At 62.8% G+C, this 14,713-nt stretch overlaps 5 protein-coding genes across 7 annotated transcripts; 4 read left to right on the forward strand and 1 right to left on the reverse strand.

Moving 5' to 3' along the window:
• Nucleotides 1–198: 198 nt before the first annotated feature.
• On the forward strand, nucleotides 199–5,829 carry TERF2 (telomeric repeat binding factor 2). 3 transcript variants are annotated; one of them, XM_030956310.1, is made up of 10 exons: nucleotides 199–451; nucleotides 544–639; nucleotides 1,141–1,271; nucleotides 1,471–1,557; nucleotides 2,079–2,225; nucleotides 2,397–2,851; nucleotides 3,291–3,677; nucleotides 4,145–4,230; nucleotides 4,486–4,535; nucleotides 4,935–5,829. In XM_030956310.1, the coding sequence occupies exons 1-10, from the start codon at nucleotides 241–243 to the stop codon at nucleotides 5,091–5,093; spliced, it is 1,809 nt and encodes a 602-aa protein (XP_030812170.1). In that variant the 5' UTR covers nucleotides 199–240; the 3' UTR covers nucleotides 5,094–5,829. The 3 variants fall into 3 exon arrangements, with proteins under 3 accessions (XP_030812170.1, XP_030812172.1, XP_030812171.1); XM_030956312.1 differs by having other exon boundaries at nucleotides 3,447–3,677; XM_030956311.1 differs by having other exon boundaries at nucleotides 2,082–2,225.
• Nucleotides 5,830–6,445: 616 nt separating this feature from the next.
• Nucleotides 6,446–8,105, forward strand: TMED6 (transmembrane p24 trafficking protein 6). Its single transcript, XM_030956313.1, has 4 exons — nucleotides 6,446–6,643; nucleotides 7,334–7,460; nucleotides 7,604–7,755; nucleotides 7,881–8,105. The coding sequence occupies exons 1-4, from the start codon at nucleotides 6,446–6,448 to the stop codon at nucleotides 8,103–8,105; spliced, it is 702 nt and encodes a 233-aa protein (XP_030812173.1).
• A 502-nt stretch (nucleotides 8,106–8,607) lies between these two features.
• Nucleotides 8,608–10,220, reverse strand: NIP7 (nucleolar pre-rRNA processing protein NIP7). Its single transcript, XM_030956120.1, has 5 exons — nucleotides 10,104–10,220; nucleotides 9,735–9,821; nucleotides 9,519–9,657; nucleotides 9,012–9,152; nucleotides 8,608–8,934 (listed from the first exon to the last, which is right to left on the reverse strand). The coding sequence occupies exons 1-5, from the start codon at nucleotides 10,157–10,159 to the stop codon at nucleotides 8,815–8,817; spliced, it is 543 nt and encodes a 180-aa protein (XP_030811980.1). The 5' UTR covers nucleotides 10,160–10,220; the 3' UTR covers nucleotides 8,608–8,814.
• A 55-nt stretch (nucleotides 10,221–10,275) lies between these two features.
• COG8 (component of oligomeric golgi complex 8) lies at nucleotides 10,276–13,191 on the forward strand. The gene is made up of 5 exons (XM_030956340.1): nucleotides 10,276–10,595; nucleotides 10,780–10,987; nucleotides 11,104–11,922; nucleotides 12,606–12,774; nucleotides 12,911–13,191. Exons 1-5 carry the CDS (start codon nucleotides 10,276–10,278, stop codon nucleotides 13,135–13,137), a joined length of 1,743 nt encoding a protein of 580 aa, XP_030812200.1. The 3' UTR covers nucleotides 13,138–13,191.
• A 64-nt stretch (nucleotides 13,192–13,255) lies between these two features.
• Nucleotides 13,256–14,482, forward strand: PDF (peptide deformylase, mitochondrial). Its single transcript, XM_030956328.1, has 2 exons — nucleotides 13,256–13,802; nucleotides 14,042–14,482. The coding sequence occupies exons 1-2, from the start codon at nucleotides 13,256–13,258 to the stop codon at nucleotides 14,197–14,199; spliced, it is 705 nt and encodes a 234-aa protein (XP_030812188.1). The 3' UTR covers nucleotides 14,200–14,482.
• Nucleotides 14,483–14,713: the final 231 nt, after the last annotated feature.

A 14,713-nucleotide genomic window follows, 5' to 3' on the forward strand; every position in this document is an offset into this window, starting at 1 on the left:
CGGCGGGTTTGGCGCGATGCACGCCGGGAGCTGTAGGCGTGGCGGAGTTGGCGCGATGCACGCCGGGAGCTGTAGGCGTGGCGGAGTTGGCGCGATGCACGCCGGGAGCTGTAGGCGTGGCGGAGCTGGCGCGATGCCCGCCGGGAGGTGTAGGCGAGGAGCCCACTAGATAAGGCCGCGCGCCGAGGGTCCCGGTGCCGCGTTGGTGTCGTCACTTCCGGCGCGCTGGGGCCTGGCGGGATGGCGACGCGGCGGCTGGCGCGGCGGGAGCGGGACCCGGAGCGGGACCGGGACACCGACGGCGGCCCCGAGCCTGACCGGGCCGGGATGGCGGCGCTCCCTGAGAAGACCGTGAACCGCTGGGTCCTGCAGTTCTACTTCCACCGGGCCATAGAGGCCTACCGCTCCGGGCGCAACCGGGATTTCCGCCAGTTCCGCGACATCATGCAGGGTGCGCGGGACCGGGCCGGGGGCAGCGGGGCCGGGCCGGGGGTGGCGGGGCCCGGAGCGGGCCGCAGCCCTGACCAGCCGTTTGTCCAACAGCGCTGCTCGTGCGGCCGCTGGACCGGGAGCCGGACATGGCCCAGATGCTCCGCATCATGCAGCTGCTGTCGCGGGTGGAGGAGGGCGAGAACCTCGGTAGGCGCCCGGCCCCTCCTGCGGGCTCTGCGCAGCCCCGGTGCTGCGTGCAGCCCGCTCCTGCTCCCCCCGTCCCGTGTCCGTGTCCCCGCCGCTCCCGGAGCTGTGTCCCTGCACAGAGCCGGGCCCTGGGCTGGGGCCGTACGGGTCCCCCGGGTGAGGGAGGGAATCTTCCTGTCTGCCTGTCGGTCTGGGGGGCCGAGAGCAGCGACCGGGGCTGGCAAACCCACCGGCCTGGTGACTCCGCTTTGCCTCAGGGCTTCCAAAGTGCTGCCCTGGCTCAGGGCTGGGCACCTGGGACTGCCTCAGGTGCTGCCTCCAGCGTTTCCCGTGGCTGCTGCGGGCAGGAATTGCAGTTCAGGCCCTTGGCAGTGCCTCAGCTGGGCTGGCTGTTTGTGGCACACCTGTGGGGTGGGTGGCTGCCCCCGTGCAGGTGAATCGCCAGCTCTCTGCAGGGAAGGGCTGTGACCCCCCCAGATGTATGGATGGCAATTGTTACAGATTGCACCTTCGACAAGGAGTCAGAGCTGACCCCCCTGGAGTCGGCCATGCTGGTCCTGGACTTCATCCGTGAGGAGTTCTCTGTGGCAGACAGGACAATGGAGGCGGTGCAGAAAATGGTGAAGGAAGCTGTAAGATCCTTTTGTTTCTCAGTAAATATGTGGTGCAGCTTTTACCTCGTGTGGGTGCTGGCGGGAGCTGCCTCACGTGGGGGGTTCCCTCATTGTGTGCAAGCTCATACCTGCAGTGATGGGGAGTTCTCAGTGGAGCTGGCACTGAGCTGCTCCTGTGCCCTGCCTCAGTCTGTCCTGTCCTTGTTTTCCTCTGCAGGCTGTTGTTGTTTGTATCAGAAACAAGGAGTTTGAAAAAGCTTCTGATATCGTCAAGAAGCACATGGGGAAGGAGCCCAGGAACCAAGTGAGTCCCTGCTGGGATGAAGTGGGAGCTGCTGGTGTGTCCAGCAGGGGTCTGATGTGTCCTGGGAGGTTTGGGCTGAGGAGGCCAAAATGGAAACAATCCTGCTAGAGTGCTGGTCCCTCAGCCCTGTGTGTTTGGGTTGGCACCTTGGTTGTCACCCCTCTGTCACTCAGCTTTCCTCACACACCTTCATGGGCCTTCCAGGCATCACCATCTATCCCTTGATGAGCTTCCAGCTCAGTTCCCAGCAGGTTCTGGGAGCAGCAGGAGGTTCCTGTTCCTGCAGGCAATAGGGTGCTTGGGCACTGCAGGCAAGGAGAATTCCTGAAATAAGGTGGTTGTGCTGCTCCTGTCCTGTTCCCCTGGCCTTTTCCCAGCCTCATCTCAGTGTTAACTGGCTGTGCCTGCAGAATGCCCAGCAGGAAAGGCCCAGTCCTTGCCCACACCCTCGCTGTGGCTGGCACTGATTGCCCTGTCCCTGCCCAGAGTGTTCTCACCTGATCCTATGAATCCTTCTCCAGAAGAAGAGGAACGAGTGGCTGGCTGTGATCCGGGAGAAGAATGCCTCTCATCCAAAGGTCAAGAACTTCTCCTACGAGGAGTTCCAGCAGAGCATCTTTGAGTTCCTGAGGGGCTACATGGACGACTCGGAGCCGGCACTGCTGACGGTGCGTGCCCTGCAGCACTCTAAACCTGCAGCACTCTAAATCCAGCCCCTTCCTGAGGGGTTCAGATGGTCAGACGAGCTGTTCCATCCAAGGAACGCCTTTGGGAGGGGATAAAATGGAATGGGAGCACGAGGAATTGTGTCTAATGTGCTGTGCTTTTTCTGTTTTCAGTTATTGAAAAAGACTTTGGACTCAGAGCATGCTGGCAAAGCAAAATCCTCACTGGGGACCTCTGAGTCTGCAGATGGGCTGAAGGACCAGGCAGCAGCTCCAGAGGCCCCAGCAAGGGCAGAGGGCCCAACCAGCTCTCCAGAGGCCTCGGGAAGGGCAGAGGGCCCAGCCAGAGCTCCAGAGCTTGCAGGAGCAGCAGAAGACCTGGAGGGAGCTGCCAGCCCTGCAAAAAGGGCAGCTGGTCCCACTGCAGCTCCAGAGATGATGGAAGAAGCTGGTGGCTCTGCAGCAGCTGTGGAACCTATGGAAGTAGCCACTGACCCAGCAGCCACGCCTGAACACTTACCAGCAGCATATGACATCCTGAAGGGCACTCCAGAGCCCATGGAAGTAGCTAAAGAACCGGCAGCAGCAGGCCCAGAACCCCCCAGGGTGTCCACCAGGGAATCACCAAGGTGGGCACAGCAGTCTGGCTCTAGATTGTGGAGTTGGCCTCAGGTTCTCTTCCAAGGGGTAATCCCCTGTGTCCAGGCAGCTCCTAATTCCCCAAATGCCTGCCCAGGCCAGCCCAGAGGTGGATCCTGGGAAGGTGTTGAGGTGGTTTGGGTCAGTTGCTGACAGGAAGTGCTGCAGTGACAGGGAGGGGCAGTGGCTGCTCTCGTGGAGCAGCACTGGGAAGGGCAGGAGGCAGTGAAGCAGGAAGGTGTGTTCCCCACACCTGGGGCACTGTCCTGTTGGGAGGGAGTGCTGCAGGCTTGGGAATGCACTCTTCCATGGATTTGCACTGCAGGGCCAGGAGTTGGGGATGCCAGTGGAGGGCAAGGCTGCATTTCAGGGCAGCAGAGCTCCCTTGGCAGTTTCCCTACAACCCTCCTGGTTGTGTTTATTTTATAGGCAGCCCCCTGGAGCTGTAACCTCGTGTGGGATTTCTGTTCTGAGAGAAGCCTTCAAGATCCTGTCGGACTCCGGGGATTCGGACGCCCTTTTCACCAAACTGGACCAAACAGACTTGCCTTCCCCCAAGCAACTGTCTCCTTCTGTATCCCACAGAACCAAGAGATGCAGAGAAGTGGAGAATCAAGCTTCTGAGACCTCAGAGCCTCCTGAAATACCCCATAACATCAAAAACTTGTTCAGCATAAGCAATCTGATCGTGGAGTTGGACGGCTCGTCCAGCAAGTCGAGCGAGTGCCCCGACTCTTCCCAGGAGCACGTGGTGTCTTCTGCCTCCAAACCTGCTCCCAAACTGCCTGACGAGCCCTTGTCTGCCCAGAGTGAGAAGTATGAAGCCCCTCTCGTGTGCTATTGTCTGCTCTGCCCCCAGACTTGCCTTGCTGGTGTTGGTAGCCTGAGCACCAAACCCTTGCCCTGTGTCTCCAGATAAGTGTTGACCTTGCCCTCCAGCCCGTGTGGAACTGGGCATAGCAAACCCTACCTTGCCCATGTGTTTGGTTTTAAAATTAATTATGGGTTAATGAAGAGGAGAAAATGTTCAGGTCCTGCTGCTAGTGAGGTGCTGCAGCTGGTCCTGGCAGCTGATTCCAGTACAAGGAACACATGTTTTTCCACACTTCTCCCAGCTTCAGCATCACTCACCAGAGTCTGTAGGAGCATCCTTCTCTTGATTCCCACCTCTTAAGAAATACAGTGTCCAGGGGCTGGCTCTGCTTGCTTGGTGGCCCTGCACCTGCTCCCCAAAACCCCTTCTCCTGAGCCAGTAGCCAAAGTAAACCCTCACCTGATTTCAGGTCCTTCCAAGGAAGGTGGAACAGCTCCTGTGGCACAGAGGAGAAGGACAGCTGGAGTGATGAGGATGAGCTCTTTGCAAATGCAGGTATGAGAATCCCCCTGGCAGGGATTACCTTTGCTAATCCTGGCAGGGATCACTCACAGGGGTCCTGCTGCTGCCTGGGGGGCTGAATTTTGAAACCAGAAATCCTGTGGGAAGGCTGGGATCAAGGAATTGGGGTGTATTGCTGTCACAGGGTGCTCTGACCGCACAGCTCAGCGGTTAAGCCCAAGGCAGCCTCTCAGGGAGGTCTGTACCTCCCAAATTATGGGAAATGTAACTCTCTCCCTTGTTTTCCAGCATCACTTGAGAAAAACAAAACCTCCAACAACTCCGGCTCCAAGAAACAGGTATGTGGAGCCTTGGGTGCTTCCAGCAGGCCCTGCAGGGGGGCAGTGTCCCTCCAGTCTCCATGATAAAAGAGGCTGGAGCTGGGCCTGTCCTGCCTGCAGGGCACTGGGAATGTGCCTCAGGTCCCTTTGGTTAAAGCAAGGTTTGCCAAGTTCCCTCATGCTGAGAGGTTGTTCAGGTGAGGGACACACATCTGGCAGCTGTTACCCAGGAGCAGGTCCCACGTTGGTGCCACCAGGACCTCTCCTCCTGGCCTGTAGGAAGGCAGCAGCTGCACATCTGCGGTGCTGGGGTGTTGTGTGAGCTGCCAGGACCTGTCAGCCTTCCCTGCTGCTCCTGGCACGGGTGATGAGGGCAGCAGGCTCTCTGCCACGCAGCTGCTTCCTTGCTCTTTGCAGAAATGGACCATGGAGGAGAGCGAGTGGATCAAGGAAGGGGTGAAGAAGTACGGGGAAGGGAGGTGGAAAACCATCTGCCTCAAGTTCCCCTTCAGGAACCGCACCTCAGTGATGATCAAGGACCGCTGGCGGACCATGAAGAAACTGGGAATGCTCTGAAGTTGGGAGCCATGGGACTTTCTTTTCGTTTTTGGACCTCAGTTTGTGTTTTGGAAGCTGGACCAGAGTGCAGTCTGTGCCAGTGTGGGAAGTCCCTCTGACACCAGAACCATGACAGAGAGGAACCCAGGAGCTTTGTGCTCCAGCTGGATCTGCAAAGATCAGCGTGCTGCACATGGCAGGGGCTGTGCAGCCTCTCCGCATGAATCTAGATTGAGACTTCTTGTCCACCTGGCCACTGCAGCCTCTGGAATGAATCCCAGCTGTTTGCTCTGCCCAGGTGTGAGCAGAGGATGATCTTATAGGTGACTATTTCTGTGTTTGTTGTCTGTTCACTGAATCACTTCTTTCATCTGTTTGCCATCACTCCCTTGTGGAACAGGCAGCACTGAGTCCCAGCACTTCTGTGGGGAAGAGATCCAGGCAAGAGGATCTACTTGGGTTTTTTTTATTTTTCTCCCATTAACGGGGGACAATGTGTGAGGAGAAATTCCTCCCTTCCAGCTCTGAGGCTTTAAAAAGCTAAAATTACTTTGTGTTTCAGTACTTGGAACTGTTTGTTGTTTCCATGCTAAAATTTTTAGTTTTGTCTGACTTTGGTCATATTTTCTTTGGACTTTTCCTGGTAATACCCTTGCTGTGTGTGAACTCCAAGGATGCCACATCTTCCTGCCTTCAAGTGCCAAAGCTGGAACAGTCATTTGTAAAATAAAGATCCTTTCCTGTTTAATAGCAAGAGTTGTGAAAGTGCGAATTTCTGCCTCGTGGGTGGAAATGCAGCAGAAGGGCACGGAATGTGGGGTTCTCCCTTCCCCTCTAGGAGTGCTGGGTCAGGACCAGCACTGCCTGGAGCTGTGACATGCTGGTGTACATGGGAATCAGGAGTTTCTGGGTCAGGTCAGGGGTGTGATACAGGGGCACTTGCTAAATTTAGTTTCTAAGTTTCTCTTGGCTGCTGTTCAGCAAAGCCAGGGCTGGGAGAAGTCTCGTCTAGGAACAGCTGCTTCCCCCTCTGTCCTTCAGCTGCAGGTGCTGCACTGCATGTCCCTTGTCCCCTGGCTGTGGCCATGCATTTTCCTCCCCTTCCATAAATCCCTTCCCTGGAGAGCTGTGGGCAGCAGGAGCACCAGTCAGAGATGTGGGCCAGTGAGGGGCAGTGCCAGTTGGTGGTGCCCCGTTGGCAGGGGCTGTGTCCTGTTCTTGCCTTCTCCAGGGTGGGCTCGTGCCCTGGCAGTGCAGGTGTCAGATCGCCTTGGGCCGCGGCTGCCGTGCTGTGGTTAATGATTACCCTGTGCCTCACACTGCCCTGCCCTGCGTGGGGAGCCAGTGCTGCAGCCCCGGGGAGCAGGAGGATGCTGCTGCTGCTGCTCCTGGCTCTGCTGGGCCCCGCTGGCTGCCCCAGGCCAGAGCCCCTGAGTGGTGGCTCCAGCCAGGAGCCGCTGTTCCGTGGCGCCGACCGCTACGACTTCGCCATGGTCATCCCCGCCGGCACCGCCGAGTGCTTCTGGCAGTTCTCACACCAGGGAGGAAACTTCTTCTTCAGCTACGAGGTGAGTGCTGGGGACGGGCCCTGGGACATCGCTGACACAGCCAGGGGAAGGCTGGGCTGGATCCACCCTGTGCTGGTCCTGTGGCACATGGCATCTCAGGGACTGTGCCTTTCTTAAGGCAGGATTGTGGAATTGTTTGGGTTGGAGGGATCTTAAAGCTCACTTCCTTCCATCCTCTGCCATGGCAGGGACACCTTCCACTCTCCCAGCTTGCTCCAAGCCCTGTCCAACCTCTGAGGGTTGACAACTGCAGGGATGGGACAGCCACAGCTGCTCTGGACACCCTGTGCCAGAGTCTCCCCTCTCTCACAAGAAAGAATATCTTCCTAATATAACCAACCACCCTAATCCCTATCCCTCATCAATCCCGTGCATTCTTAAAACTACCAGGTTTAAGCCCATGAAGTGGTGCTGGGAGCTCCGGCGTTGTTGGAAGCTCTGCCCTTCACTGCCTGGCCAGAGGCTGTGGCACAGCATGTCCCTGAGCTCTGTCCCCTTCCCACAGGGAACTCCAGCCCTTTCATCTCCTGTTTACACTGGGCTGGCTGAAGGAGAGCCAGGGCATGGCTGTGCCTGGCAGTGGCAGCTTTCCCCCAGCTCTGTGACAGGAACAGGTCCTCAGGGCTTGGCCCAGCTCCGTCCCCACACAACAGGACCCACAAATCCCCCTGGGGTGTTCCCTGCCTCCAGGTCCAGCGGGCGACGGGGATTGGCAACAGCAGGAGCATCCTGGTGACAGCGAGTGACCCCAATGGCTTCCAGCTCGGAGTGTCCCAGGATGTACGAGGACAGATCAACTTCCTCACCAAGGACACAGGTGAGCCCCAGCCCCTGCAGCAGCTCTGAGCCTGCCCAGCCAGGGCTTCCCAGAGCACCCATTGCTCCTGCGGGGCTGAGCACTCAGGATGTGTCTGCCTGGGGCCCTTCCACCAGGAACCAACAACCCCCTTCCCTCTGCAGGTTTCTACCAGCTCTGCCTGGACAACCACCGAAACCACTTTGGCTTAATGCAGGTGTATCTCAACTTTGGTGTGTACTATGATGACTTCAACATGGAGCACAAGCAGCCAGCAGAGAGGAAGGAGCTGAACGACACCCTGGAGGCAATTGGGGTGAGGGTCAGGGTGTCCCAGCAGAGCAGGATGGGCACGTCCTGTCCAGGACACTGAGCAGAGCCTTTGCTCAGGCTGAGCTGCAGCTGAGTGCAGCTCTGAGCACAGCTTTGCCTCTCCTGCAGGCGAGCATCCAGAAGCTGCATGTGCACACCTTCCACATGTGGCGCTTCTACAACTTGGCCCGGATGAGGAAAATGGCTGACTCCATCCTCCTGGAGTCCAACTACAACTACATCAACTGGTGGTCCATGGCCCAGAGCTGTGTCATTGTCCTCTCTGGGGTGCTGCAGCTCTGCTTCCTCAAGCGCCTCTTCCACGCACAAAGCTCGGGCAGCCAGAGGTGCTAGAACAGGGCAGGGACTGCCCTGCAGAGCCAGCTTGCCTGGCTGCCACTGTCCCACCACAGAGCAGGAGCAAAGGCTGGATTCTGCTTCCAGGAGGAGGCTGGAGAGTTCCCCCTGCTCCTGCCTCAGCTCTAGCCCTGGCATCACCCCAAGAAAAGTCAAAGGCCACACTGTCACCTGAGTTCTGTGAGCTGTGTGAGTTTGTCACATCCCTACCCATTGTTAGTGTCTTAATGGGCCTTTTCTACCAAACTCACAATAAAGGAACCCCTGGCAGAGTCGGGGGAGTGACTGCTGCCTGCTAAAGCCATCCAGCCTCTGTGAGACTAGAAGCTGCTGGTCCCTCCCTCCCTCCCCTGAAGCTCATCCTCACTCTGAGGCTCCCCCCAACCTCATCAGTCCCCCCAAACACACCCCAGTGTGTCACATTCCCCAGAGGAGGAGCAAGGACTGATTCCCCCTGGACCTCCACACCAGACAACAGGCACTGAAAAAAGGATCAGGCTTTATGTGACAGGGCTGGGGCCAGGGCCCGTCCTCCCACGCTGGCAGCAGCCCCTTGAGGGCTCTGGAGCTCTGTGCTGGCAGCTCCCCACACCTCCCTCCCACTCTGGGCGGGCTTCCCACACCCACGGTGCAGGACAAAGTCCGTGCCAGCCCAGAACACTCACAGACAGAGCACAAGGGGTCCCTGGGGGTCCCCAAGGGTCCCTCATGTCAGCGTGTCCTCGTTCCGCACGTACTCCCCGACATCAGCTTGGTGGAACACCACGATGGCCAAGGGGTCAACCTTGCGGCACTCCTGCGTGGACTTGGCAGCCACCCCAAAGCCCTGGGGATGAAGGGGACGTGAGGGACGGTCTCCCATCCCATATCCCCCCTCAGCCCCACCGGGGCCCAGGCGCTCACCAGTGGGACGTCAGCCATGGAGTACACCACCACCCCCTGGTACTGCGCCGTGCTCTCCGTGATGCGGCCCAGCCCCGACTTCAGCACGTGGTTCCCATAGAGGAAGGACTGCTCGGAGCCCGGCTTCACCCACACCTTGTACTACGGGAGAGGGGCAGAGCTGTGAGGGGCCGCTCGAGGTTGTGAGGGCCTCTCGGGGCCATGGGGCTGTGAGGGCCGCTCGGGGCTGTGAGGGGCCATGGGGCTGTGAGGGCCACTCGGGGCTGTGAGGGGCCATGGGGCTGTGAGGGGCCGCTCGGGGCTGTGAGGGCCGCTCAGGGCTGTGAGGGGCCATGGGGCTGTGAGGGCCGCTCGGGGCTGTGAGGGGCCATGGGGCTGTGAGGGCCGCTCGGGGCTGTGAGGGGCCATGGGGCTGTGAGGGGCCATGGGGCTGTGAGGGCCGCTCAGGGCTGTGAGGGGCCATGGGCCTGTGAGGGCTGTGAGGGGCCGCTCGGGGCCAGGACCCACCTTGGCGTAGGGTGCGAGGAAGTCCAGGGCCGTGACGCTGAGCCGGAACTTCTGGGACTTGGTGAACTTCCCGAAGCAGGTGCCCGGGGCCACCAGGCTCTCCCGGGGCACGCTGGCCGCCAGCTTCAGCAGCTTCTCACTGCGGGAGCGGGGCAGTGCTGGGCTCGGCCGGGCCGCCCCCGGGACCGCCCCGCTCCCCGCCCTCCCGGCGCTCACCTCAGGTAGTACACGCGGTCCCGGTGCAGGCGGAAGCAGTAGGTGCCATCGGGCCGGTCCACCAGCAGCTGGATGTTCTCCCCGATGCTGCAGGCACAGACCCGTGAGCCTGGACCGGCCCGGCCCCTCCTGCCGCGGTACCGCCGGGGCCCGGCCCTCCCGATCCCCCGCCGTGCCGGCTGCCGCCCGATCCCCGGTGCCACCACCCCCTCGGTCTCCCTTGGTCTCGCCGTTCCCCGGGATCCAGCCGGCCCAGCCCTCCCGGTGCCCATCCCTTCTCCATGCCCGGTCTCGCCCGATTCCCGGTGCCCATCCCTCCCGGTCCCCGTCCTGTCCCCCTGCCCAATCCCCCCGGTGCCGGCCCCTCACTATTTCCCGAGCTTCTCGAACACCGCCCGCGTCTCCGCCTCCGTGAGCGGCCGCATCTCCCGCGCCGCGCCGCGCACGCGGGGCCGTCGGGGCCGGAAGTGACCGGACCGGAACCGGCGGTAGCGGAAGTGACGGACCCGGAACCGGCGGGCCCGGAGGTGACGCGGCGGCGATGGCGGCGGCGGCGGCGGCGGAGGAGGCGCGGCTGCTGGCCTGGCTGCGCGGCCCGGCGGCGCCCGGCGGCCCCGAGCTCGCCGCTTATGTGTCGGAGCTGGCGGCACTGGGGCTGGCGGAGCTGGGCCGGGAGCCGGCGCGGTTGGCGGCGGAGCGGGCGCGGGTCGGGGCTGAGACGCGCCGCCTCGCCTTCGAGCACTACCGAGCCTTCATCCGCTCCGCCGAGTGCACCGGCCGCGCCGGCCGCGGCTTCGGCGGTATCGAGAGCCGCCTCGGCAGCCTGCTGGAGCGGCTGCCCGCGCTGCAGGACGCCTGCCGGTGCGGGACGGGCGCCGGGCACGGGGAGCGGCGGGCAAGGGCCGGGGATGGGCTGGGCTGGGGAGCGTGAGGTGCGGAGCGCACTGAGGGTCGGGCCGGCTGGGAGCGGCCGGTGCGGGTGAGAGGGTGCACGGATCCATCCGCTTTAGGGGGGGCTCCCTGCTGATGCCATCCCGGCCCGCAGGAACTTCATGCGCGATGCCGAGGCCATCGCCTGCAGCCGGCGCATGAACAGCCTGACCCTGAACCGGCACACGGAGATCCTGGAGATCCTGGAGATCCCGCAGCTCATGGACACCTGCGTCCGGAACGGCTACTACGAGGAGGCGCTGGAGCTCACGGCCTACGTGCGCAGGCTGGAGAGGAAGCACAGCAATATCCCCGTTATCCAGGTGAGCCTGCGCTGCCTGTGCCCCGTGACTGAACGCCGTGTTGTCCCACCCTGTGATGCAGGTGACCCCCGCGCTGCCCCGTGCCTGTACCTGACTGAAGGCTCTGTGTTCCCCAGGGCATCGTGGAGGAGGTGCGCCAGTCGGCGCAGCTGATGCTGAACCAGCTGATCCAGCAGCTGCGCACCAACATCCCGCTGCCCGCCTGCCTGCGCGTCATCGGCTTCCTGCGCCGCATGGACGTGCTCACCGAGGCCGAGCTGCGCGTCAAGTTCCTGCAGGCACGGGACGCCTGGCTGCGCTCCATGCAGGCCTCCATCCCCGACCACGACCCCTACGTGCACATCACCAAGACCATCGAGGCCTGCCGCGTGCACCTGTTCGACATCGTCACCCAGTACCGCGCCATCTTCTCGGACGAGGAGCCGCTGGTGCCGGCCGAGGCGGCGGCGCCGGGCGAGGGGGCCATCTTCCACAGCTGGGTGCTGCAGAAGGTCTCCGAGTTCCTGCGCACGCTGCGGCGCGACCTGGAGCGCGGCGTGGGCGGCCGGCTGGACTCGCTGCTGGGGCAGTGCATGTACTTCGGGCTGTCCTTCAGCAGGGTGGGCGTGGATTTCCGCGGGCAGCTGGCCCCCCTCTTCCAGCGCGTGGCCGCCGACGCTTTCAGGAAGGCAGTGGAGGAGGCGGTGGAGAAATTCCGGGAGGAGATGAATTCCTACACGCTGATCTCGGCTCCGGCCGTGCTGGGCGGCGGGGCAGGAGTGCCGGTGCCCACAGCCCAGCCTGGGACGCTGCAGCCCCCCATGGTGCTGCTGGACTTCCCTCCCCTTGCCTGCTTCCTCAACGGGCTCCTGGTGGCCTTCAATGACCTGCGGCTCTGCTGCCCCATCGCCCTGGCACAGGACGTCACTGCCTGCCTGGACAGTGCCCTCGGTGAGGTGAGTCTGGGGATGGAGCTGGGACTTGTCCTGGGAGATCATGGGCTGGGTTTGTTCTGAGTGGGTTGGGAAAGCTCTGAGATCATCCAGTCCAACCACTCCCCCTGCACTGCCAAGGCCATCCCTAACCCCTAACCCATGTCCTCAAGTGCCACATCCACACAGCTGCTAAATCTCCCCAGGGATGGGGATTCCACCACTGCCCTGTGCCAGGGCTGGACAACTCTTTCCCTGAAGAAGTTTTCCTGATATCCAGCTTAAACTTCCTGTGGCACAACTTGAGGCTATTTCTTCTTGTCCTGTCCCATGTTCTTTGGGAGCAGCACCCAACCCCACCCCAGCTGCCCTTCCTGTCAGGGAGTAGTGGAGGGTGAGAAGGTCGCTCTCAAGCCCCCTTTTCTCCAGGCTGAGCCCCCCCAGCTACTCCTTGTGCTTCAGCTCCTTCTCCAGCTCCATTCCCTTCCCTGGACACACTCCAGCCCCACAATGTGTATCTTGGAGTGACCCAGAACTGACCCCAGGATTCCAGGTGTGGCATCACCAATGCCCAGCACAGGAAGATGGGCTCTGCCCTGGGCCTGTGGCCACGCTGCTGCTGGTACAAGCCAAGTGCCATTGGCCTCCTTACCCACCTGGGCACATGGCTGTCATCAGGTGGCCCATCTGCCTCTCTCTCTCCCCAGGTGACCAAAACCATCCTGGCCTTCCACCGTGCTGAGGAGGCGGCTTTCAGTGGGAGGGAGCAGGAGCTCTTTACCCAGTTTTGCACAGCCTTCCTGGAGGATCTGCTGCCCTACCTGAACCGCTGCCTCCAGGTGCTTTTCCCTCCAGCACAGATTGCACAGGCACTGGGTGAGATCTCAGGCTTTGGTTTTCCTTGCAGGGGGAGCTCACCTGTGGCTTCCCCCTGAGCCCTGTCCTGCTCTTGCCCCCTCCGTGGGGTCTCGTTGCCCGCAGAGCCCCTGACCCTTCTCTCCCCATCCCCAAGGTGTCCCCCCCACGCAGCTGCAGCGTTTCGGCCGCCTGGGCCGCATCGACGTGGCCGCTCTCAGGGAGCCGCTGGCTTTCCTCCTTCCGCCGGCACCGGCCGAGGAGGAGCCGTCCCTGGAGACCACCCCAGATCCAGAGGGGGAACACGCGGCCGTGCCCACCGAGCCCGCGGAGAGCCCCTCCGAGGAGGCTGCGCTGCCGGGTGCCCCGGTGCCCACGGGGTAGCGGGGTTGCCTGCCGGGTGCCCACGGGGACGCGGGGCTGCGGCGGGACCCGCGGGAGCGGCCCGGGGCCGCCAGGGGGCGCGCTGCGGCGGCGCGGGTGCGCGCGCACGCGGTGCGCCATGGCGGCGGCGGCGGCGGGACGGGCCCTGCCGGGACGGGCCCTGCCGGGGCTCCCGCTGCTCCCGGCCCGCGCCTGCGGACACGCGGCGGGCTGGGACCGGCGGGAGCGCTCCTACTGGCGGGCGCTGCGGCGCCGGGTGCTGGGCCCGCCCGTGCCGCCGTTCGCCGCCCCGGTGCAGGTGGGAGCCCCGGTGCTGCGCGGCGCCGCCGCCGCCGTGTCCCCGGAGCAGCTGGGCGGCCCCGAGCTGCGGCGGCTGGCGGCGGCGCTGGCGGCCGGGCTGCGGGGCCGGCCGTGCCTGGGGCTGAGCGCTCCGCAGCTCGGGGTGCCGCTGAGGGTCTTCGCCGCGGAGCTGCCGCCCGCCCGCTGCGCCCGGTACCCGCCGGCGCTGCGCCAAGCGCACCGCATCGAGCCCTTCCCGCTCCGCGTCCTCGTCAACCCTGCCGTCCGCGTCCTCGACACCCGCCTCGTCACCGGCCCCGAGGGCTGCGCCAGCATCCACGGCTTCTCCGCCTACGTCCCGAGGCACTGGGCCGTCCATGTCACCGGTACGGACCGACCCGCCCTGTCCCGGGTGGGACCCCGCACCTGCCCCTCCCTCACACGGGTCCCTTAATTCTCTGATGGGTTCCCTGTTCTCTCACGGATCCCACCACGCTCACAAATCTCACCACACGCAGGTCCCCCACTCTCACACAGTCACCCTGTTCTCTCACATCTCCCACTCTCACACGGGTCCCCCTTTTTTCCCCTAATCACCCCCAACCCACGGCTACCCTGGGCGCAGGCGTGGACGAGCTGGGGGTGCCGGTGAGCTGGGAGGCGTCGGGCTGGGCCGCCCGGATCATCCAGCACGAGATGGACCACCTGGATGGGATCCTCTACATCGACCGCATGGACCCCCGCACCTTCACCAACGTGGGCTGGATGGAGCTGCTGGACTGAGCCTGGGCAAAGAACCAGCGCGGCTCTGGGGGCTCCCACTCAGCTTTATTGCAGCCAATACAGACCTGTGGCCTCAGCCTGGCTCCGGCCCTTCCTGCCCATGGGTGGGCACAGGGAGGCAGCCGGGGTCCTGCCCACACTGCCCCGGGCACCGGGAATTCCTTGTGGGTCTAGGAACAACCTACTGCCAAGGCTGTGCAGGAGAGGGGCAAAGGGGGGGGGTCCTTCGCTCTGGGACTTGTTTGGGGCTCATGGTCACAGCGTGGGCACAGCACAGGGGGCACCAGGATGGGGCTGGGGGGCAGCGAGGCTGAGGGGAGCCCAGGGACTGCACAGCAGGACATGGGGTGTGGGCAGGTGGGTGCCAGCAGCTGGTGGCTGCTCCATCCAAGTAGCCTCCTGTAGGCACAAATCCCTGTCTGGGATGGCTGGAGTGTAAGGGACCCCCACCCCCTTGGGACAGGCCTGGGCTCTGGGTCATTGCATTTTAGGGAACAGGAGGTGGGGCTGGGCT

This window comes from Camarhynchus parvulus, chromosome 11, assembly GCF_901933205.1.
Source record: "Camarhynchus parvulus chromosome 11, STF_HiC, whole genome shotgun sequence".
Classification (NCBI taxonomy): Eukaryota; Metazoa; Chordata; class Aves; order Passeriformes; family Thraupidae; genus Camarhynchus; species Camarhynchus parvulus.